Here is a 24264-nt window from a genome sequence, read left to right as displayed (position 1 = left end):
AGAACACAGTGAAACTGGATGTGTCTAGCCATTTGGAAAGTGCATCTCGTATGATAGGTCACTGGAATACAGGCTTTTGAGTGCTTTATTGTTTTCAAAATAACTAAAGAAAAATGTTTTAAATCAAAATAATCAGGTGCATTTTCCTCAAATAAATAAAATATAAGTTGCAAATTTTAAAGTGGTGACCTACTGTTACAGAGTAACAAAAAATGTAGGGAGTGGCACCAGTGTAATTCATTCGTAGCTGCATGTGCACTAAAATATAGAACCTAAAGGTTTTCAGGCAGCAGAAATAGCATCATCAGGAGAATAAACATGAACAGACCATGTCTGATGTAGCTTTCCCATCCTTGTACCGTGAAATGAGCCATATCTGTACCATCAATGACAGTCTAAAAGAAGTTGCCTCTTTCTTCCTGAAGACATGTGAATTCTCAGTTTATGTGTTAAAACTTACAGCACTCTTTTGCAGTTATAGATATAAAAAGGAGAATCCCTGTACTGATATATGATAGCTACACTCAACCACCTATCCAATGCCCACCCATATGTCCATGCATGACTATGCTTTTCAGTGTGCTGGTATTCAGTGTAGTAGATACATGGAAAGGAGAAAAAGGTAGATATGCACAAAGAAACAATTTCAGAAGATGGTCATCGAAACTGTCTGGATAGTAATCAAAACAGGCCCACATTTGAGTGTTCCATCTAAGTTGCATTTGAAGAGATAAAAGCCTAAATCCTTCTAGTCAACGTGGTGCAATAAAAATAAAATCACCTCCTACCATTTATAGAACAGAACACCGGAATCCTAATCTATTTAGTCATCATCAGCATGCTTGAAAGACAGCTGCCATTCCTACTTTAACACTGTATTTACTCTGAAAGGGATTGATCCAGCTCCCATTGAAATCAATGAAAAAAACTTTCACTGACATCAGTGAGAACTGATGCCTTCACATCTGCTGTACTGCTTGTGCATTTGGTCACACTTGGTGATGGGATTAGGAGCAAGCAGAACATCATAAAAAGTCAGTGAAAATAAATTTTAATGCCTTCTGATGTAAAATATCACAAAACACTACTGCTTGCTGTGCACTTTGTGTCATATATAAAACGAATGATATCTGAGAGAGGAATAGGGGATATTGTGAGAGCAGTGTAGGAGAATTAAGGGGAGGGGAGAGTTCTTGTAACTATTGAAATATGCTGAAGAAGGAAAGAGATGGAATAAGAGAAATTGCATACTATTTCTGATGGTGAAGGAAAATGCTTTAATGTCTTTGATACATTGTTTAACAGTAGTTAGTAGCCTGCATTTTCAAAAATGACTAGGGACTTTGCATACCAGTTCGCAACTGTAAAGGGCCTGATTTTCAGCAAGTGCTAAAACCAGGCCCTTTAAGGTGTTGTAAACTGTGCATCCAAAAATCAAGAGCCCCCTAAACCAATAGTCAGGTTTAAAATTTTCAGCCAATCTTGTATAAAAAGATTTACTGTGGTAATGCAGCCCAGGTCAGTGAAATTTGGAGTAAATACTGCTTGACCTCTCTTTTAAATAAAAATGTGGATTATCAAAAAAAGCTTGGCAAACTTGAAAACATCCACACTTGGTTGTTCAGCATTGGGTCTTCTGGTCTTTTATATTCCCCGTCCATCTACTGCAAGTATGCCCTGTTGCAGGACAAGCATATAAATATTGATGTGGAAAGTCTCTAGAGCTATACCAGTTTATACCAGCTGAGGATCTGGCCTGTAAATATTTTCTGCCATAAATATTTTAATAGTAGAAAAAATGCAACAAAAGAAGAAAATGTTTATAAAAGAAAATCTTGTTATAGTAAAATGACGGTCAGTGATCTGTGAAGACACTGTATTTTATTTGATAACAAGTAGTTGTACGTAAGAGTTCAAAAAGCTTTAGCTTCAGTTTAACATATTTAGCATAAAATATCCACTTTAACAATACTATATATAGGGCCCTACCAAATTCACAGTCCATTTTAGTCAATTTCACAGTCATAGAAATTTAAAAATCTTAAATTTCATGTTTTCAGCTATTTCAACTGAAATTTCATGGTGTTGTCATTGTAGGGGTCCTGACCCAAAAAAGAGTTGGGGGAAAGGGGGTTGCAAGGTTATTGTAGCAGGGAGTTCTGCTACCCCTTACTCCTGCGCTGCTGCTGATGGCCAGCAGCCGCACAGAAGTAAGACTGGCATGGTATGGTATTGCCACCCTTATTTCTGTGCAGCTGCCTGCAGAGCTGGGCCCTCAGTCAGCAGCCGCCACTGTCCGGCCGCCCAAATCTGAAGGCAGCAGTGCAGGAGTAAGGGTGACATGGTATGGTATTGCCACCCTTACTTCTGCGCTGCCTTCAGAGCTGGGCACCTGGCCAACAGCCACCGCTCTCTGACTGCCCAGCTCTGAAGGCAGCGCAGAAGTAAGGGTGACAAAACATAAAATAACCTTTCAACCCCCTAAAATTACCTTGCAACCCCCCTGCAACTGCCTTTTGGGTCTGGACCCCGAATTTGAGAAATGATGGTCTCCCCCGTAAAATCTGTATGGTATCGGGTAAAAGAACACAAAAGACCAGATTTCACAGTCCGTGACACTTTTTTTGTGGCCGCTAATTTGGTAGGACCCTAACTATATAAGATCGTTAATTATTTTTTTATTCACTATTCCTGATTCTGTTTAACAGGGTGTTGGTGAAGATTCCTCAAATGCCTCAACTGATTTCCAACCATCCAACAAGAATCTATACAATGTGGATCTAATTCAGGAAGTGGGAGAGAACCAATCCTTAGAGGACACGAGCATGATACCTGCTGGTGGTGTTTCCAAAAAGGGTCCTCTGCCTTCAGATGTTTCTGAGAAACATGCTGAATATGAAAACATAGCTGCTTGGATGGAACCTCAGGTGTCAGCCGAAGTTGCACAAAATACAAACTCTGCTATCACAGCGCATCCTGACGTTATTGGAAAAGTAAAGATCCTGTTGTATGGCTTTTATACAGAGAATATTATTTACATGCCATGGTCATTGTGAAAAATCAACATTTGATCACAGCTGCTCCCTGGCGAACATAAAGTTATTTCTGGGAGTCAACTCTGGTATCTCATAGCTGGATTGTGACTTTAGGCACAAGCCAGAGCAAGGACTACCAGCCCAGGAGTAGCCCTGTCAGGTGGTGTGGCTGAGAGACACATCCCTGAATCACAGTTCTTCCTCTGCCCTCCTTGCTCTGGGGGAATGGAGGAGCTAGTAAAGGAATTCATTGCTGGCCTATACCAACAATAAATCACTACACACAAGCAGGGCAAATAGGGGAACTGGAGCAAAGGCTTTAGCCATACTAACCCACTTTCTTCTGTATGCCTCAGCTCAAGGCCTGGGTAGTGCATGAGATGTGAAAAGGGAGTTCTCGCATCTGACCGCCTCATATAAACATATAGTTCAGTTCACAAACAAGCTTAGATACTACTCTGTGCAAACTATTAGGTTTTTAATGACATCCACTTTGATGTATATTTTCTTCCCTTTGGCTCAGTGTGATTTTCATTTAAAAAAATAAATAAATTGCAGTTTCTTATTAAATTAGCTGTTGTTATCAGACATGCCAAACCTTGGGGAAAAAAACGGAAATTGGGCTTCTTTTTCGCTTAATTGGCTTGTAAGTTGCTTGTTGACTAGTTTTTGGCTTGTAGCTTGTTGCTTGTCGTAGCTTGTTGCTTCTTTTTTCTTTTTGATCAGCTCGCCCGGCAAGCAGGGGGGAGAGAGTCAGGGGTGCACAGTGGGATCACCACAGTCCCAGACTGTACGCCGAGGGGATCTAGTCACATTGGGTGTTGAGGTTCTTAGGGATTGACTTGTTTTGGCCTTGTTTTGAAATGGGATTAGCTTGATTTTTGGCTTGTTGTGAAAGTTGGGGTGCTTACTTACTGCGTGAAAGTTGGTAACTGTGGTTGTTATTCTTAAAGCTTGGCTTATTGTCAAATATTTGTGATTTTTACATCCTATTAAGTTCAGTCATATTTTGAACTTGCTGTTTTGAATTGAAATGTCGTTTTTTCTTTGTATTAGGATGCAGTGTATTTAATGGAAAAGAGCTACCTGACATCTACTACTGAGGGAAGTTCCACAATCCAAAATACACCCAAAAACATGCATGAGAAGACTATCACTATTGCAAAAGGCAATTCAAGTCTAGGTAGAGTATCTGATCATTGTTGTGATTGCTCTTTCTCGGCTAATATTTCCCTGTCTGTATGGCCTGTTGTCTTCACTTTTCAGCCTACTCCAGTTACTTCTGAAGATCTTCACTGTAGTATAGTAGGTGTACCCTTGCCTTTATACTCAGTCCTCTCCTGGTCTCAGTTCATTGAGAGTGGTGAAAGCAGGTGTTGCCTCATCAGTCAGTTAAGCTCCAATAATAAAATAAAAATCAACAATAAAAAAAAAAGCAAAGTGCTTGATAGTCCAACCAAATATATTTCCTTCTAATAAATCAAAAAATGGAGGAACTTCTACACTGAGCTGTTTTTTAAAAAAAAAATCTAATACTTTTAATATTTTTCTTCGTTACCATCATCATTTATATTAACTGATTTAGATGGAATAAAATAAAATTAAGGTCATGACTGAAACTTGAGAAAAATGAGACTAAGCAGTTTGTATAATTGGCTATCAGAGGGTTGAGGAGTTCTGCACTGGAGCATGAAAAGGACTTGGGTCAAAGGACTCTGGGCCAGATTTTCAAGGGTATTTAGGCACCTACGCATACAGATAGTTATCTAGGGGGATTTTCAACAGGGCCTAAGTAGGTTGAGCACCTAACTCCTATTGATTTCATGTGACTTCTGTTTTCATCTTTAGGTGTCTAAATTCATTTGAAAAAGCTGCCCTTTATCTCTTTAATGGATAATATTTTGAGTTCAAAGACTCAATAATTGTTAGACCTTATTCCAGACTTTATGGTTTTATGTTTATCTGGGATGTGTAATTTCCTGACCCTACTGACTGCACCCACAATATGACTAGACAGTATGGTGTGCACAGGCTCAGTTGACAAGTTGAAACATTTTGGGCTGGATTGTACCCTGCCCTTCAGTGGCCCTGCAGTGGGGAATAGACAGGAATAGCTCCCTGCTCCATTTGGTATGGCCTGTATAAGGGCCATCTCAGCCCCTGCACCTGGGTATGCGGGACTACAGCCATCGTGGCCATTTGCTGGAAACAACTCTGCAGAAAAGAGGTGGAGCTCCATCCCCTCCCCTCCCCCCACCCCCCATGTATTGGCCAGTAAAGCTGGCTGGCTGGCTGTATGGAGAGGGATGTAGGTGGCCCCCCTTAAAGGTTGTGGAAAATTATTCCCTTTGCAGTGCATCTAGTCAATCACAGGAGGCACTGCACCAGAATGCCTAATGGTGTTCCACATGGGGCAGTGCAGCTCTGGACTGCCCCCAAAGTAGGGCACATAGTAGCCCTGTGTAGTCATTTCCTTCTAGTTAGCTAAATAGCTAACAGTCATGTATTGATGATTGAAGCATGTAGGGGGAGCCCTGGCCTGCCTTCTTTCTGCTGAGTTACTCCCAGGAGAGGTGTATCTTAACAGCTGTCCCTTCAAATGAAAACTGAATGATTCTAGATGTCCCTTACCCAAGGTGTGCAAAGATGGATGGGGAGCTCTTACTCTCCCTGCTCCCCGCCATATAGCTGGAGATCACAATGTAGTCCGAAGTCCAGCCTTTGCCAAGAATACCTAAGCACTCCATACTGTCCACATGTACAGTAGGTGCAGTGAGTAGGGTCAGTAAGTTGCATGTCTCGTGTGAAACATAGTGAAACATAAGCATAAGAACACCCAATTATATGTAGTCCAAAGTATGTAGTGTATTTATATGTAGTCCAAAGTTAAATGGCAAAAAGCTGGAATTCCTTAGTCGTAGTATGTATGATATAATGTGAAAATAAAAGAATCTAGCTTTTGGCTGTCCCCTCCCCCTTCCCCTTGCAACCCCTTCTTGTTCTGGACCCTTGTGCTGCTGGGGCCTGGCCAGCGTTTTGCACACATGGCTGCACTGCTTTTAACTTTCACTTTTAGTAAAGGAGCTAAATCAAGTGCTGTATAATGGTGTTGAAAGCTGCAGCTGTGTCAGTTATTTCAGTTGAGAACTGGCATTTTGTTTCTTTAAATGGCATCGGTCATGGCTTCAAACTCAGACACAACACTGTTAGCTTGCGGTTTAATTAAAAAACCTATGTTGGGAGGTTCAGATATAATGAAAGGTAAAGTGTCATTGCTATGGTAATATATTAGTGAAAGCTGTTGATGCACTAGCGGTGGCATTTAATTTTTTTTCTTTGCTTGTTCTTCTGAAGTCATGGATGTGACATCAGACATGCAAGTAAAGTTTAATATTGATGTGATCTCATAGGCAATGGGCCAAATTTGTCGTTGGTATGATTGTGTTGATTACAGTGGAGCTGTGCTCATTTACCCAAGGGAGAAACTGGGTTCATAATCTGGAGAGAGATTTTCGTTGGCACCCGGGAAACGGGTAATGCCCACAGAAAGGAACACACATGCTGCCTGCGTTCTGGCTGAGTGCAACTCAACATAGAACTACATGTGCATTCTGTTTCCACTATGAATAACGCATGCAAGTGGATCTGCCCAGAGATTAGTGTTGGATGCGGGAGTGTGTGAGAATAAACATATGGACGATACCCCCAGACCACAGCCTACGCTGGCCATCTGTCATGTGTGCAGCATTTGTTTTGAACTAACCTAGGTGGCAGAATAAAGGCAGCTGTCTTCTGTCCTGTACTCCACTACTAGCCATGGGGTAGAAGAATTTATGAAAATCGAAAGCATCCTTTCCTCTGGGTGTTTTACAGTAGGTTAAAATACATATGTACGTGTTCATTGAGACAATCAGAGAACCTGCCCAGAGCTCAAAATACCTGCCAAACATGAGTCCTCTACCCCAAATAACCTTGTGTCCTTCCATCTGTTTTATTATTAAATGCCCTGAAAAAGAGATGAGCTTTGTAGTGTGCCTGGGAGGTTAATAAATCTGGGCCCTGGCATGCCAAAGCAAGGAAGACCATTCCAGAGTTCAGGGCCGTGCTTGTTAGCAGCAGCTCCCTGCTTCAACTCAGGAGGCTCCGTCTCAGTAGCCTCCATTGATCTCAACTGCAAATGGGGAGAGAGGTGGTTTCATGTAATCAGGAGCCACTTAATAAGAGCTTTATAGTTTCTGGCATGAGTCCATGCATAGGACAAGCCAGTATTTGGCCTATTGTTACTTGTTTCTTTAAATCATTACAACATTTCCCCCTTTCAAAATGTGTTCCTCACTTTTTATTTGGGGGTTGGACTAGATGACCTCCTGAGGTCCCTTCCACCCCTGATATTCTATGATTCTGTTCTATGAGTGTGAAAGAACCTTTATGATGGTGCTTATAGGTGCCCAGTTTTGTTTACCTCACCTTTTATGCCTATTTTCAAAAGCTCTAGGGGTGTAAGCAGGCTGAGTATAACCTTAATGAGTGTTCCAGGGTCTTGTTGTGCTGGACAAAATTTTCAGAATTTGGGTGCTGGCTCCTATGTCTACATTTAGGCCCCCTACATAAACCTGGTTTGCTTTGCAGAAGCAATGAGTTCCTTTAGTTCCCACTAAAGTGGGTGGGAGCTATGGGTAGTCAGAACTCTACAAATCAGGTCATTGTTATTAAGGAGACTAAACATGGATTTAAGAGCCTAACTTTAGGTGCTTATGTTTGAAATATTTGGCCTTGGTGTTAACTTGCACGCTTTGTGGCACTCTTACTACAGAGGACAAAGGCAGACTTGGTTAAGGAGCTAGTATTAACCTCCCATCCCTAGAGGTTCATTGGCAGTGCTGAGTAGAGGAGCTTGACCTGCTGTCCTACAGGTACCTTTCTTTTGCCTGTTCTGTAGATTATTAGAGAAAGATAGCTCTGGAGAATGACAGTCAGGTACTTTTCATGAACACTAAATGTGCTCAAAAATAAAAAATGAAAAAACTTGTATTTAAAAATACCCGAACACACAAGCATACTTGAAATCCTTCAGTGAGTATGAGTCAGAATCAACCAAAATAGTGAGCAGCATCTGTCTTTCCTACTTCCTGTAGTGAAAGGAAGATGTAAACAAGGATTGACTGTAAGTGTAGGCTTATAAGGTACTGCGTGACCTAGCTAAAGTGTATATAACTGACATATGATCTCTCTCTCAACAGAACACGCTCTAACCTAAATCATAAGGCACTACTTGATCCAGTGTCCATGAAATCAATGGGAAGATGCCAATGAACTTCAATGGACATTGGATCAGGCATTCTGTACGCACCAAGAATATGTTGATCAGCGTTAGGTTTCTGTTCCTATTCATTGATCCTGACTTCGTTTCAAACCTCAGGATTTTTCTGGTTTTGTTTTTTAAAAACCCTCTCTAATATAATTAAAATAAATAAAATTACCTTTACCATCTAAGACTGATCTAGCTGATCATGTTTAGAAGCAATTTATCTCTCTCTCACTCAAGCTTTTTTTATTTTTGTTTCTCTCTGTTTTAAATACCACTTCAGTTACATTTTTCTTTTGGTATGAAAGTTCAAAAATAATGTCTTTGTCTAGGGCTGTGACTGCTGTTCCTGCCCGCAGGCTGGATTAGCATCTTTGGGCCTATAGAGTGCATTGAAACCAGACCCAGATTTAGGGGTGCAATTCACATCTCCTTCATCTGCACACTCCATTATGGCTCAGTGCAGGTGGAGTGTATTTCACTTTATGCACTGTGTTCCTTATTTATATACACAATAATCTGCTCCATGCCTGTCTTATAATAGGTATGACCGTAAGTTCCAATAAAGACGGCTCGGGAATGATAGTCCGCAGCATCATCCATGGCGGTTCCATAAGTCGTGATGGACGAATCGGTGTGGGGGATTGTATTCTATCCATTAATGAAGAGACAACCACTAATTTAACCAATGCACAGGCCCGGGCTATGCTGAGGAGACATTCACTCATTGGATCTGATATAAAGTAGGTAAAGCGAGGGTAAGAGTTGTGGTGGGAAGGGACTTGCAGTCAAGAAACATAGTGCAAGTCAATATTCTAATCAAGACAGGTTTTGGGGGAGTTTTTTGCTCCTGAAAATTAAAGTCATCTTTAAATTGGGGCTTTATATAATTGAAAGTTGAAATCATTTGTGAAAGGTTTTGTGTGTTTCCTTTGGTGCTATTATCATTGATCTGCCTGTCTTTACTCGAGAACAAGGTAATCAAAACCTTTTAAAGAGCAACTTTCTCAAATCAGGCTCATTCAAGTCCCAACATTTCTATTTACCTCTAATTGGGGAGCTGCAACTAGAATTTTCCACTTGCCATGTGGCTTTTAGAAAAAAACTTTTCATATCAAGAAAATAAGAAGACTTTAATTGGGGATTTGTGATTCTGAAATGTGAGTTGTTCTTGCCATAGCACAAGTGATTTTGTTTGCAGAATATCTTTATAATGAACTCATCTTTGCTGGTTGCCAAACAGAAAGTATGACACATGATATTAATGCAGAAGAAGAACGTTGAAAGGATATTTTCAGTACATCTATGACAAAAGGCAGAAATACAGTACATCTTGTGAAGGCTTTTCCAGTTCTCTGTTGGTACATAAAAAGGAGCTACTATTGTAATAATAGCACTCCAAACAACAGACTTTTTAGAATGTGCATGATTTAATACAAGGCTTGAAAAATCCACTTGCATGTGGAGAGTAAGTGTCCCCGTTTCCCTCCCCATTCCCCCCACCGTATATTTTGTCAATTTCAGAATCTAAGCTTTCCTTTTAAAATAAAATTATGTGTGTAGCTCTTATAGTTGTGGAGATAACCTTCCAAACATGAACCATCTGTAAAGGGATTCAGTGATGTCTTCCTGAGTCTGCAGAGAGCAAGCTCCAGAGCCTGTACTGCTGCTGCTTAGAGCTTTGCCAGGCTGATCAGTCCTGTTAGTTTTCTGAACCCTGTGGGCAGCAGTGAAATTGACAAGCATCAGGCCAGTTTCACTTCAGCTCCTTTGTGGGGAGGAGGAGAAGAAAAGGCATTGTCTGTACTACAAAAGTACACTGGTTTGAATTGATTTAAAACTCAGTCTCGCAAAATCAGTGCAAACCCCTATGTTGACACTTAAAACCATGATAATCTTTGCTTATATTGAATAAATTTAAATTGGTAATTTGCTGACATAAGCTAAATCAGTGCAAGCAAGGGTTAAATTGATTTGGTGTGCTTCTCTAGTATAGACAATTCCTAAGAGGATATGTGTATGCAGCCCATGGCACCCAGCCTCCCAGACTGGGTTGTCAGACTCTGGCTCACAGGGCTCATTCTACTGTGCTGCAAATAGCTTGTGTAGACAATACTTTGAAGTTGTGGCTTGTCCTCTGAAGCCCACCACCCTCCTAAGGCTTCAGAGCCTGAGCTGCAACATCGACACCGCTATTTTTAGCACGGTTGTGAAATCCACACGTCTGTCAACCTGTGCATTTCCTTTGCTGTCATCAGCATTGCTCTGCCTGTCTTTACTCAAAACAAGGTAAAAAAACCTTTTGAAGAGCAACTGGGAGGCTCATGGCCACAGGTTGTGTAGACACAAGTATAGCAGCCCCAGTAGCAGTAATTGGAGATATTCGTGGGGAAAGGGAGAGAGATTTAAGAGAATGAGAAACGGTTAGAGTAGCAGAGTCGTCGCACCCCCCCGCCCCGCGCACACACTCCAGTCACAACAATCAGAAGGGGAGGGGAGGGATAGAGCAGTGTAGCCCTCCCACCTACCCTTGCATCAGAAAGATGAAACCAAAGATAGACTGCGTCTTTCCACAGCAACTAAAGAGAACTGGGAGTATCACTAGCATTTGATAAGAAAGATGGACCCAATCATGGTCAAGGAGAGGACCCTGCTGGGAACCCCAGCACACTCCTCTGTCCCAGCCATGATGCTGGAGAAGAAAGCTTGCTTCTCATCTGGTTTTTCTCCTTGCACAGTGCAGGCTGCCCATTTTTGTCTGAATCTTTGGATAGTACATCCAAATTGTTAGTAATCCAGTGATTGTTAGGTGTCTAAATAAAATGTAGGGGTAAATGGGTCTGTGAGCGGGCATGGGAGTAGTGGAGAGGGAAAGATTGATGGGATTAGAAAAGAGAAATTAACATAAAGATTTTGAGGGGAGACATGGAAAGGGGGAAAAGAACAGAAAATATATGACGGGGTAGAGAACATGTATGAAAAGGAGGAGAGAGAGAGGGAGAGAAGGAAAAGAGGAAACAATTACTTAAAACAATGCAGGAAAATATGCATCAGCATCTGTGGTAAGAAAGAAAATGTGGTGTAAAGGGAGACAGGGAAATTAAGATATACATAAGGCAAAAGATATGGAAATACACAGTTTTTAAAAAGTAGTGAGCAAAAGGTTGACAATGTGTTGCAATTAAATGTAGCACATAACGGTTGTATTGCTTTAAATTGCACAGGGCATGGCTTGGGACAGCTGTGGGTGCAGCTGTACCAGGATTTTTTTACCCTGGTTATTTCTTTGCCGTGTGGGAGGAACAGACTTCAACTTGTCTAAGTACCATTGATACAGGTTCATTTTTGAAGATTTCTTCAGTCGGTTTTAACTGGTAAATGTAGATTTTTAAATGAAAATTTGATGTTGTAGTCAGGGTGGTGGTTGTTCTATCAGAGATTTGATGGACGTAGAAAATCTCAAAGAAACAGGGCATTTGTCATTATAATGTTGAATATGTCAAGTTTTCATTTGACATCTACAGTTATCTGTTAAAAGCCTGCTTAATAAAACTTCACAAGTTGAAGCCTGCTCCCTCCACTGCAAAGAAATAACCAAATAAAAGGCCAAACCCTGCTGTGACTTCACTGGGAGTCTTGCAGGAGGAAGGACTGTGACATTTGGCTCTAAATGACTCTGGTTTTGCTCTTGCTCTTGTTACCCTCTTTTGTCAGTACAGCATCACTTCTCATTCATTTTACACTGTCAAGAGCATTGTTGCCAGAAAAACACTGAATTACAGTATCACAAAAATACACCTGGATTTTTCTGCAAATGCGCAAACTGGAGAGCTCTGATTATGCAGAACTGTAGCGATTGCTGATTGCTGAACAGGGTGCATAACCTAGCCCATATCAGTCTGGAGACCAATGAAAGTATTCTGCCCTGCCATGCAGGAGACCCTAGTGGTTCAATGCCCAGTCTTTCAGACTAACGGGTTAACAGTCGTGTGGGAGGCAGCATGCTTAGCCTGTGGGGAGAGGAATCAAATCATTCCCATTACAGTCCTGATTAACTTACAGCATATAGGGAGGGGGCTGCACTGTAGGGCCTCAAATGTGAAGTTGTGGAGGCATGGGTGGGGCTTAAATGAAACATTTCACTTACAAAGTTGTGTTGCATATTTTATGGGGAACCTGATTTGTTGAAAAACCACCCAAAACATTTGTACTGTGCACCTATTGCAGATTGCACCTTTGTTTTATTTTTACTCAAGGATATTTGAGTTTCAGGAGTTCAAGACCAGCCAGCTTGAATTCCAGGTTTCATTATTTTTTGGGGAAAACCAGATGTGTGGCCTTGCCAGAATGCATTTTTTTTAACTTCTCACTCCACCTTGCCAGAGGCTCTTATATTTCTGTAATAATAGCCAGGGTTTTTTGCTCAGCAGCAGCTGCTAGTTACATCTGCCAGATAATTACTGAGCTGAATCAAAATTCACCTGCCTTAACCTAAAGTGTGTGGATGAATTCCTGATCAAGGAATAAAAGATTGATTGCAGTTCCATTTTCCCATGCTTGTTAATAATCACTGCTATAGACACCAATAAAGAGCAGATGCTTTCCGGGGGAGGTGTAGATGGAATGTTGGTGGGAGGGATAAAAATAAATAAATAAATAAAATAAACAAACAGAAGCTCACACTTTTAACTACATATGTATGCAACTCACATTCAGCCTGAGACACTGACATTTGTTAAGACCATTGTAAAAAGATGCTGCATCGTATGCTTCACATTCTAGATCTTCTCCAGCACCTGCTGATGATCAGGCCCCCTTTTATGTGTGAGTATCGGTGATTCAAAAGCTCATTATGGCTCTATGTTGCAACTTGTCTGTGAATCATTTCATGCTTTTATAACACCCAAAATGTCAGGGATGTATCCAGATATAGGTACAGTAAATATATATATGGCTTTTAAGCATGCAGATTGGAGCATACTTCCTCAGACTGTATTAAAAACACTGGTTTCTGAAAAATTGCTGATTTTTACTTTATTTTATTTCAGTCGTATTATCCATATAGAATGTATCCTAATAGCTTGTGTGTAAGAGAACAATCATTGGAATTGATACATATGTGGATGTACTGATATCTGGATTAATCTCAGTGTCATATTTTCTTTGGCACTAATGTTTTATTTTCTCCACATGTAACAAAAAGGTTTGGTGTAGTGATAAAGTAAACTGTATGTTGACTCCAGTAACTTGTCCTGAATGTGTACCTACTTCGTTACTCAGTTTGTTTCCTCTCTTAGTGTTTAAAGGTTTTTGTGTGGCTGTTTGACCAAGCATGCAATGAATGTTCCTTTTGTACTGCATGCGGTGTTGTGTTTACGAAATGTTTTTATATCTACACCATTTGGTGTTTCCATTGTCACTGCTTTCTTTGCAAAGTGTATGTTAAAACATTTTTTTTTACATCTCATCAGAAAGGAAATAGCAACATTTTCAATATAAAACTGACTGTTATAAAGGAGAGGAAGTTATTAAACTTTGACATTTTAACCTCTTACAGATCAGAAATACAATGCAACTATAATTCACTCATTTACCCTTGTTTCTCTGATTTGTATGTCCTCCCTATCTCCCCAATCCCCTCCCCCCCAGCAGTTTGTTACACTTCTCCGTCCTTTTTTCCTGACCACATTTTGGAGTAAGTTTTAAAGCTGGTGTCAGTTTCTCCTATGGATGAGCCTTTTCAATGTTGGAGTAGAACAATGTTATCTTTATTTCTGTCTCTCAGCACTAAGAACCACAGTGTTCCAGTGGCCCAGTGCCTGGGAACCCTCAGAGTCCTAGGCCCCTGGTCACCGATGATTTGATCATTCAAGGTACTGAGCAATTCCTGGAGGCACTGAGTGCCCCCAGCTCTCACTGAAGATGGCAGTCAACATCTTGCAGAGACTAGCCTAAAGTCTGTCCCAAAGAGAGCAGCCCCAATAAAAGAGGGCTTTTAACAGTTTTCCTTTGTTAGGGCATTGTACTGTATGCTCTCATGCAGAGCCTACCTCCCTACAATTTTGGTTATTCCACTAGATCTAGTTCTATAATTTCATTTCAGTAACATGGTGTAAATATAGGGAGAAAGGGGGGAGAATTCTAAATGGTACTAACGTTACAGTAGAACCTAGCTAATTGCAGGAATGACTGGGGAGTTGATTACAGATGACTGAATTTTGGAAATTGTTGACTTGCTAATCGCAGTAACCTCCCCACACAGAATATAACTTCATGTATGACAAGCATAACTTCCTTTTTTATTCATGCTGATACTTTCTGGTGTACTACCAAATATTCTGTAGCATATTTTGTAAAATAGCTGAAGCCTTTATAATTGGCTACATAAAAAAACAAATTCACAAATGGACACCTCTGTCAAATCTTAGCTGAGAAGTGAGAAGAGAGAGGCAGGTTTTGTGTGCAAATGATAGGGTGTGTGGATTAGGGCAATTTAAATTAGCAAGGTTGTACTGTATTTATTTAAGTGCTAAGTGCATTCAAATTATGTGTTTGCTTTGGTATATTTACTGTAGACAGAGGATAGGTAAAACATGAGCTGTTGGGTCCAGTTCTTTCTTCAGACACATGAGAATAGCTTCCACTGATTTAAATCAGTAGGAAGCTATGTGCCTATCTCAGGGCAAAATTTGGACCATATTGTTTATATAAAACATTATAATGGAATTAATTAGGAAGTCTGGTTTACCATGTTCACATTTGCAAACATAATGATTAAGATAAGACACTTGTGAGACTTTTGTAGATGTGATCCCTTGAAACAATACACTGTTGGTTTTTTTTCTTTTTAATCTGGTCTTTTAGGTCCTGATTCTTGGGTATGGATGAGCTCTTGGTGGAAGACTCCAGGGGAGACAAAGGTGGAATTATATCACCATGGCAGTCTCATGACCCTGGGGGTCAGACCACCTGCAAGCACAATTTAGAGCAGCCTCAGGGCTGTTTATGGTCCTGAATTCTTTATAGCAGACACTTTTTAAAAATACTTTATTATGGTTTGCTGTTTATGTCTGCATTTGTATTAAGGTGAAATTTGATTAATTTGAGTGAAGGGTGGAAATAATTAGATCAATAGATGCTTTTCTCTTGTTTAAATGACATTTTAATGTTTTCATGGCTTTTATAATGGCAGGAATTCTTATGAGCTAGCCTGCAAAAGTAGTAGTTGAGTTGCTATGTCAGAGCAGCTCTAACTCTTTGTTCCCATTTATGACACTCACAGCTGGAGAGGTGAGGTTGAGTGACAAGGGAACTTATTGTAAAATGTGGAGAAACAAAGGGAACTTTGCAAAATAGTTTTATGAAAAGTTTGATTTGGTCTTTTTTCTCCATTTCAGAACCTAGGCCTGATAATATAAATGTGTTGTACTAGTGTATGTCCATTAGTGATGTACAAGAATCCTAGAAATCTGTTTGCCATGGAAAAACATTTGTGAGAATCTTTAGTTTTTACATTTTGTGAAAAAATAAAAACATATACGGTAGAACTCCATTTATCTGAGCCTCCATATCTGTCTCTCTGTATTAACTATGCCACCACCTGCCTGGGGCTGACAGCAGCTTTGGGGTTGGGCAGCCAGCCTCCACCTCAGCTCTGGGTGGCTCGTGATTCAGTTAATATGGAGAGCCAAATAATGGCGGCTCCGATAAACAGGGTTCTGCTGTCAATAAAACATTGTGTTCAAGTGATACCTGTATGTATTGTGACTAGGGAAATGAAAAAGTTCAGCATTTCATTTTAATCGTGGAAAAATGCAGATTTTTATGTTGTTTATTATCAGAGTTTTTTTTGTATCATATAAAACTAAGATTCCTATTGATGTCCTACTCTTGAGGAAATGCAAGTAGCAGGCTGTGGCGTTGCTCTGAAAGTTTTGTATTGGCATTTTGTGTTTCAGAACTGAAAAGCACTCAGTAATTGGCACTAGTGTTTGAATGGGGGCATTTTCATGATGGCCCAGGCACAAAAGGCTATAGGTTTTAGGAAATAAAACCAAACAACATGGAGGGTGGGAAAACCTGGAATTTCAGCCAAAGGGAAACTATTTTATTAGAGAGGATTGAGTAGAAGAGGCATTATTTCTCCCTTCCTCAGTGGAAGCCCCTTGTGCATTTTTGAGACACTTTGATTGTGTGGTGGGGAGTGGTGCATGCCTTGTCAGGGACAGTGGAGGGGGCTTTTCTTTGCCATCAATTTTATACCCCAAAGCTGTAGGTTGACAGCATTGTTTTATGTAAGTTCCTTCTAGGTGCTCTTCCCTTTACTTCCTTATCATGTGCAGTTGAAAACAAATTGGCGCACAAGATAAGGGATACTTTTGTGGAGTAGTGAAAAGGAATTGGGCTTCTATGCAAATACCCCAGGCCTGTACAGATACACTGAGTGTTGCAGGATTTTCCTTCTCATGGAACTTGGGATGTCTGTGCATTTGCCAGGCTTGTCTCCATGCCCATTCTGTGGGAGAATAAATTGCCTTGCCTTTTCCACAACCAGATGATTGGCAGGGTAGACCTCAGTTTGAAACTAGTAAGTTTTCTTCCAGTGCAGGACAAGAGCTGGACCAAAAGATTTTTGTTTTCTGGAACTTTTAAGAGTTTTTGGGGAAAAAATGGGGAAAGACACTGTGATTCCCCAGGTTATTTAGGTTCTTGTCATATTCTTTGGAACTGTTCTCAAATACCCAGCTGCAGAGAATGTTCTATCAGCATCATTCTCCTGTTTGACTATATTGGAATGATCCATTCTTTTAATTGGTAAGAATGCTGAAGGGCTTTTTGGACTCCTCCCTGCCGCCATAAAGACACCATTATCATTAGCACTGGCTGAAAAACGAGGAACCAATATTATTTTTCTGCACTCCCTTCCCCTCTACTGTTTTGCTGATGATGTGTTGTTCAGGCTTCTTACTCTGTGTATGCATCACCCTCATGGCTGTTATTGCATCTACCTATCTATCTATTGCATCTATCTTCACAGGAACTGTGGAGAACAAAAATCAAACCTTGATGGAAATCATAAAAGCTACTGTAAAATGTGTGTAAACAAGCTTCCAGAAAGGGACAGTAGTGCTGCTGCGCACCAGTCATGTTCTTCAGCATGTTGATGCCAAGGGCTTTTTGTTGTAAACCAGTCCTTCAGCAGGACAATCTTTGGCACGACTGAACTGTACATTTCCAGTATTAGAAATGAAAAATGGTGTGATGAGCACCAGATAGCTTGGTGAAGTGGACAGGCGCTAACATGACTACAGATGCGTAGTAATGTGACTGCTTAATTAGGGATATGGTTTGCATAGTTGCAAATCATCCTTCCTTGTACCTGGGCTATCTGTTTCACATCAATTGATGCTTGAAGTGGTGTGAAAAGGCTATCACTCAGCGTTTCCTTAGGTTACCTGAGGCATGACCCATGACTTCTGTTTTGCTTTTGTGTGTTTTGTTTTGTGTTTTATTGCAGGATTATATATGTGCCAGCAGAACATTTGGAAGAGTACAAAGCCAGTTTGGGACAACAACCAGAAGACACAATACCACTCAATCTCTTTTCTGCACACACTGTAAGGTGAATCAATATGTTCTCCTATTATCCTACTGTAAGGGCTCTTTGCTTTAACTCTTCCCATGCATGGACATCAGTATTGCAGACTTTTGCTCATATCAATATTTTTTCTTTATCATTATGGTAAAGCACTGGCAAGTAAAGCACTCTTCCAGTATTCTTGCCAGCAAGTTTAAAGAAGTATGGACTGGATGAATGGACTGTAAGGTGGATAGAAACCAGGCTAGATCATCGGGCTCAACAGATAGTGATCAACGGCACCATGTCTAGTTGGCAGCCAGTGTCAAGTGGAGTGCCCCAAGGGTCGGTCCTGGGGCTGGTTTTGTTCAATATCTTCATTAATATTAATATGGAGGATGGTGTGGATTGCACCCTCAGCAAGTTTGCAGATGACACTAAACTGGGAGGAGTGGTAAAATATGCTGGAGGGTAGGGATAGGATACAGAGGGACCTAGACAAATTAAAGAATTGGGCCAAAAGAAATTTGATAAGGTTCAACAAGGATAAGTGCAGAGTCCTGCACTTAGGATGGAAGAATCTCATGCACTGCTACAGACTAGGGAATGAGTGGCTAGGCAGCAGTTCTGCAGAAAAGGACCTAGGGGTTACAGTGGACAAGAAGCTGGATATGAGTCAACAGTGTGCCCTTGTTGCCAAGAAGGCCAATGGCATTTTAGGCTGTATAAGTAGGGGCATTGCCAGCAGATCGAGGGACGTGATCGTTCCCCTCTATTCGGCATTGGTGAGGCCTCATCTGGAGTACTGTGTCCAGTTTTGGGCCCCACACTTCAAGAAGGATGTGGATAAATTGGAGAGAGTCCAGCGAAGGGCAACAAAAATGATTAGGGGTCTGGAACATATGAGTTATGAGGAGAGGCTGAGGGAGCTGGGATTGTTTAGCCTGCAGAAGAGAAGAATGAGGGGGGATTTGATAGCTGTTTTCAACTACCTGAAAGGGGGTTCCAAAGAGGATGGCTCTAGACTGTTCTCCATGGTAGCAGATGACAGAACAAGGAGTAATGGTCTCAAGTTGCAGTGGGGGAGGTTTAGGTTGGATATTAGGAAACACTATTTCACTCGGAAGGTGGTGAAGCACTGGAATGGGTTACCTAGGGAGGTGGTGGAATCTCCTTCCTTAGCGGTTTTTAAGGTCAGGCTTGACAAAGCCCTGGCTGGGATGATTTAGTTGGGGATTAGTCCTGCTTTGAGCAGGGGGTTGGACTAGACGACCTCCCGAGTTCCATTCCAACCCTAATCTGTGATTCTATAAGTAAATTTTTGTGCCTGGCTAGAAGTTTTCCATTACATTTTTGTAAGGCTAATATATATGTGTCTGAAAGAGGTATACACCATTTATATCCTATTCTAGTTAACTTCATCCCTTTCTAGGCCTCTCACTGAATCATAGAATCATAGAATATAAGGGTTGGAAGGGACCCCAGAAGGTCATCTAGTCCAACCCCCTGCTCAAAGCAGGACCAATTCCCAGTTAAATCATCCCAGCCAGGGCTTTGTCAAGCCTGACCTTAAAAACCTCTAAGGAAGGAGATTCTACCACCTCCCTAGGTAACGCATTCCAGTGTTTCACCACCCTCATAGTGAAAAAGTTTTTCCTAATATCCAATCTAAACCTCCCCCACTGCAGCTTGAGACCATTACTCCTCGTTCTGTCATCTGATACCATTGAGAACAGTCTAGAGCCATCCTCTTTGGAACCCCCTTTCAGGTAGTTGAAAACAGCTATCAAATCCCCCCTCATTCTTCTCTTCTGCAGGCTAAACAATCCCAGCTCCCTCAGCCTCTCCTCATAACTCATATGTTCCAGACCCCTAATCATTTTTGTTGCCCTTCGCTGGACTCTCTCCAATTTATCCACATCCTTCTTGAAGTGTGGGGCCCAAAACTGGACACAGTACTCCAGATGAGGCCTCACCAATGTTGAATAGAGGGGAACGATCACGTCCCTCGATCTGCTCGCTATGCCCCTACTTATACATCCCAAAATGCCATTGGCCTTCTTGGCAACAAGGGCACACTGCTGACTCATATCCAGCTTCTCGTCCACTGTCACCCCTAGGTCCTTTTCCGCAGAACTGCTGCCTAGCCATTCGGTCCCTAGTCTGTAGCTGTGCATTGGGTTCTTCCGTCCTAAGTGCAGGACCCTGCACTTATCCTTATTGAACCTCATCAGATTTCTTTTGGCCCAATCCTCCAATTTGTCTAGGTCCTTCTGTATCCTATCCCTCCCCTCCAGCGTATCTACCACTCCTCCCAGTTTAGTATCATCCGCAAATTTGCTGAGAGTGCAATCCACACCATCCTCCAGATCATTTATGAAGATATTGAACAAAACCGGCCCCAGGACCGACCCTTGGGGCACTCCACTTGATACCGGCTGCCAACTAGACATGGAGCCATTGATCACTACCCGTTGAGCCCGACAATCTAGCCAGCTTTCTACCCACCTTGTAGTGCATTCATCCAGCCCATACTTCCTTAACTTGCTGACAAGAATACTGTGGGAGACCGTGTCAAAAGCTTTGCTAAAGTCAAGGAACAATACATCCACTGCTTTCCCTTCATCCACAGAACCAGTAATCTCATCATAGAAGGCGATTAGATTAGTCAGGCATGACCTTCCCTTGGTGAATCCATGCTGGCTGTTCCTGATCACTTTCCTCTCATGCAAGTGCTTCAGGATTGATTCTTTGAGGACCTGCTCCATGATTTTTCCAGGGACTGAAGTGAGGCTGACTGGCCTGTAGTTCCCAGGATCCTCCTTCTTCCCTTTTTTAAAGATTGGCACTACATTAGCCTTTTTCCAGTCATCCGGGACTTCCCCGGTTCGCCACGAGTTTTCAAAGATAATGGCCAATGGCTCTGCAATCACAGCCGCCAGTTCCTTTAGGACTCTCGGATGCAACTCGTCCGGCCCCATGGACTTGTGCACGTCCAGCTTTTCTAAAAAGTCCCTAACCACCTCTATCTCCACAGAGGGCTGGCCATCTCTTCCCCATTTTGTGATGCCCAGCGTAGCAGTCTGGGAGCTGACCTTGTTAGTGAAAACAGAGGCAAAAAATTAGAATGTGAATTAGAAGGTGGTGTGTATGTAAATATTGGTTGGGAGTACGCTTCATTAATTAAATAGTTTTTTAAAGCAACAAAATACTGAAAAAATACTGATATTTCAACATTGTCAGATTTGTGAGACAATGGGAATATTCTGTGAAATCAAGCAGTTATAGGGGATGGGGAGGGGGGTTTCAGAAAAAAATTCAAATATTATGTCTTATTAGCTGTACTCTTCCAAAATTTGAAAATGACATTTCTGTTCCATCTAGAATGTATGTTGCAACAATTAGATGTGAATTTCCAGTCACAGAATGAACTTTTCTCAGCATTCTCCTAGGCCTCAGAAAATCATTAGAAGTATTGGCCAGGATTTTCAAAAGTGACTAACAATACTGCATACCTCCATCTCAGCTTGAGACACTTTAAAGAAACCTGATTTTCAGAGAGAGAGAGAGGGTGCAGATCACCTTCAGAGTGTTTCAAGTTGGGTACCAAAACCACTTATCACTTTTGAAAATTATAGCTGTTATTTTTTTTCCCTTTGGAAACTAAACTTCAATTTGTTTAAATTTTGGCTCCACTCCCATTTAGAAATGCAGAGTATTCTACTCTGTGGTTGTCATTGGTGAAAGCTTAATTGAAGAGAGTGGAACAGGAATTCCTAAACACAGGATATATTATATCAGAAGCTTACTGGGAGGGTGGTGACTCCAGATGGTTCACAGCTGTACCATAAGAATTTAAAATCTTTCTTACAATATAAGGGGAACACTTAGAAATGTGCTAGATACTAAAGCACTTTTTTACTCGCTATTTTCTCGTGTAAAAGCATGGCTACCTCCATAATGTGTAAAAATTCTCATTCTGTCCGTTAGATCCGTTTGGTGTTCGTTGCATAACGACACCTGGGACTTTATTAGGATTTTAAATGTACTTTGTTTGCTCTTATTTATTAGCAGAGAAATTCCAGAACTACCTGAACGTGAAGAGGGGGAGGGAGAAGAAAGCGAACTTCAGAATGCAGCTTCCAGTCACTGGAACCAGCCCAGACGGTGAGTATGGATTCCCAGTTGAATGACACTCTCTCATAAACATCGGTGTATTGAAATTGGAACTATAGTGGATCCTTTCCAATACTGTAAAGTAAATAAGGAAGCAGTCAAAATAGTGTAGCGTTTATATCTATGCATAACACAAATAGGGCATATTTATTTTTACTGTAGTCAGCCTAAATCCCTGTGATCCAGCTTGTGTGCTGAGTGCCTGGGAAGATTAGTTTTAAATTTAATTTGCACTGATAAACCTAAGCCAGGGGACTACAAAATTAACTCTTCACATATATGAGTGGGATGATATCCAAGTTCTTGGAGGTAGCCTTCCAATTATAAAAAGAGCAGGAGTACTTGTGGCACCTTAGAAACAAACAAATTTATTAGAGCACAAGCTTTCGTGGGCTACAGCCCACTTCATTGGATGCATAGAATGGAACATATAGTAAGATATATGTATACATACAGATAAGTTGGAAGTTACCATACAAACTGAGAGAGGCTAATTAGTTAAGATGAGCTATTATCAGCAGGAGAAAAAAACTTCTGTAGTGATAATCAAGATGGCCCATTTAGACAGTTCACGACAAGAAGGTGTGAGGATACTTAACTTAAGGAAATAGACTCAATATGTGTAATGACCCAGCCACTCCCAATCTCTGTTCAAACCCAAGTTAATGGTATCTAGTTCGCATATTAATTCAAGCTCAGCAGTTTCTCGTTGGAGTCTGTTTTTGAAGCTTTTCTGTTGCAAAATTGCCACCCTTAAATCTTTTACTGAGTGGCCACAGAGGTTGAAGTGTTCTCCTACCGGTTTTTGAATGTTATGATTCCTGATGTCAGGGAGGAGTGGTAGATACGCTGGAGGGCAGGGATAGGATACAGAGGTACCTAGACAAATTGGAGGATTGGGCCAAAAGAAATCTGATGAGGTTCAATAAGGATAAGTGCAGGGTCCTGCACTTAGGACGGAAGAACCCAATGCACAGCTACAGACTAGGGACCGAATGGCTAGGCAGCAGTTCTGCGGAAAAGGACCTAGGGGTGACAGTGGACGAGAAGCTGGATATGAGTCAGCAGTGTGCCCTTGTTGCCAAGAAGGCCAATGGCATTTTGGGATGTATAAGTAGGGGCATAGCGAGCAGATCGAGGGACGTGATCGTCCCCCTCTATTCGACATTGGTGAGGCCTCATCTGGAGTACTGTGTCCAGTTTTGGGCCCCACACTACAAGAAGGATGTGGATAAATTGGAGAGAGTCCAGCGAAGGGCAACAAAAATGATTAGGGGTCTGGAACACATGACTTATGAGGAGAGGCTGAGGGAACTGGGATTGTTTAGTCTGCGGAAGAGAAGAATGAAGGGGGATTTGATAGCTGCTTTCAACTACCTGAGAGGTAGTTCCAGAGAGGATGGTTCTAGACTATTCTCAGTGGTGGAAGAGGACAGGACAAGGAGTAATGGTCTCAAGTTGCAGTGGGGGAGGTTTAGGTTGGATATTAGGAAAAACTTTTTCACTAGGAGGGTGGTGAAACACTGGAATGCGTTGCCTAGGGAGGTGGTAGAATCTCCTTCCTTAGAAGTTTTTAAGGTCAGGCTTGACAAAGCCCTGGCTGGGATGATTTAATTGGGGATGGGTCCTGCTTTTGAGCAGGGAGTTGGACTAGGTGACCTCCTGAGGTCCCTTCCAACCCTGATATTCTATGATTCTATGATTTGTGTCCATTTATTCTTTAGCGTAGAGACTGTCCGGTTTGGCCAATGTACATGGCAGAGGGGCATTGCTGGCACATGATGACATATATCACATTGGTAGATGTGCAGGTGAACGAGCCCCTGATGGTGTGGCTAATGTGATTAGGTCCTGTGATGGTGTCACTTGAATAAATATGTGGACAAAGTTGGCATCGGGCTTTGTTGCAAGGATAGGTTCCTGGGTTAGTGTTTTTGTTGTGTGGTGTGTGGTTGCTGATGAGTATTTGCTTCAGGTTGGGGGGCTGTCTGTAAGCGAGGACTGGCCTGTCTCCCAAGATCTGTGAGAGTGATGGGTCGTCCCTCAGGATAGGTTGTAGATCCTTGATGATGCGTGGGAGATGTTTTAGTCGGGGGCTGAAGGTGACAGTGGCATTCTGTTATTTTCTTTGTTGGGTCTGTCCTGTAGTAGGTGACTTCTGGGTACAGTTC

At 41.5% G+C, this 24264-nt stretch overlaps 1 protein-coding gene across 17 annotated transcripts in view; it reads left to right on the top strand.

Annotated features, from left to right (window-relative positions):
* MPDZ (multiple PDZ domain crumbs cell polarity complex component) overlaps window positions 1–24264 on the top strand; it is a 133931-nt gene that overhangs the window by 60361 nt on the left and 49306 nt on the right. For 8 of the 17 annotated variants that reach the window (XM_048849861.2, XM_048849863.2, XM_048849865.2 and 5 more), the window contains 6 exons: window positions 2709–2993; window positions 4092–4218; window positions 8885–9083; window positions 13123–13164; window positions 17858–17962; window positions 21989–22084. In XM_048849861.2, the coding sequence (XP_048705818.2) occupies window positions 2709–2993; window positions 4092–4218; window positions 8885–9083; window positions 13123–13164; window positions 17858–17962; window positions 21989–22084 (854 nt within the window). The remainder of the gene's footprint in view (window positions 1–2708; window positions 2994–4091; window positions 4219–8884; window positions 9084–13122; window positions 13165–17857; window positions 17963–21988; window positions 22085–24264) is intronic. The other 9 variants (XM_048849872.2, XM_048849859.2, XM_048849875.2 and 6 more) reach the window with 3 other exon arrangements.

This window comes from Caretta caretta, chromosome 5 (genome assembly GCF_965140235.1).
Source record: "Caretta caretta isolate rCarCar2 chromosome 5, rCarCar1.hap1, whole genome shotgun sequence".
NCBI lineage: Eukaryota > Metazoa > Chordata > Testudines > Cheloniidae > Caretta > Caretta caretta.
Note: the sequence above shows the minus strand (reverse complement) of the source record. Positions and strands in the feature narration are given on the sequence as shown.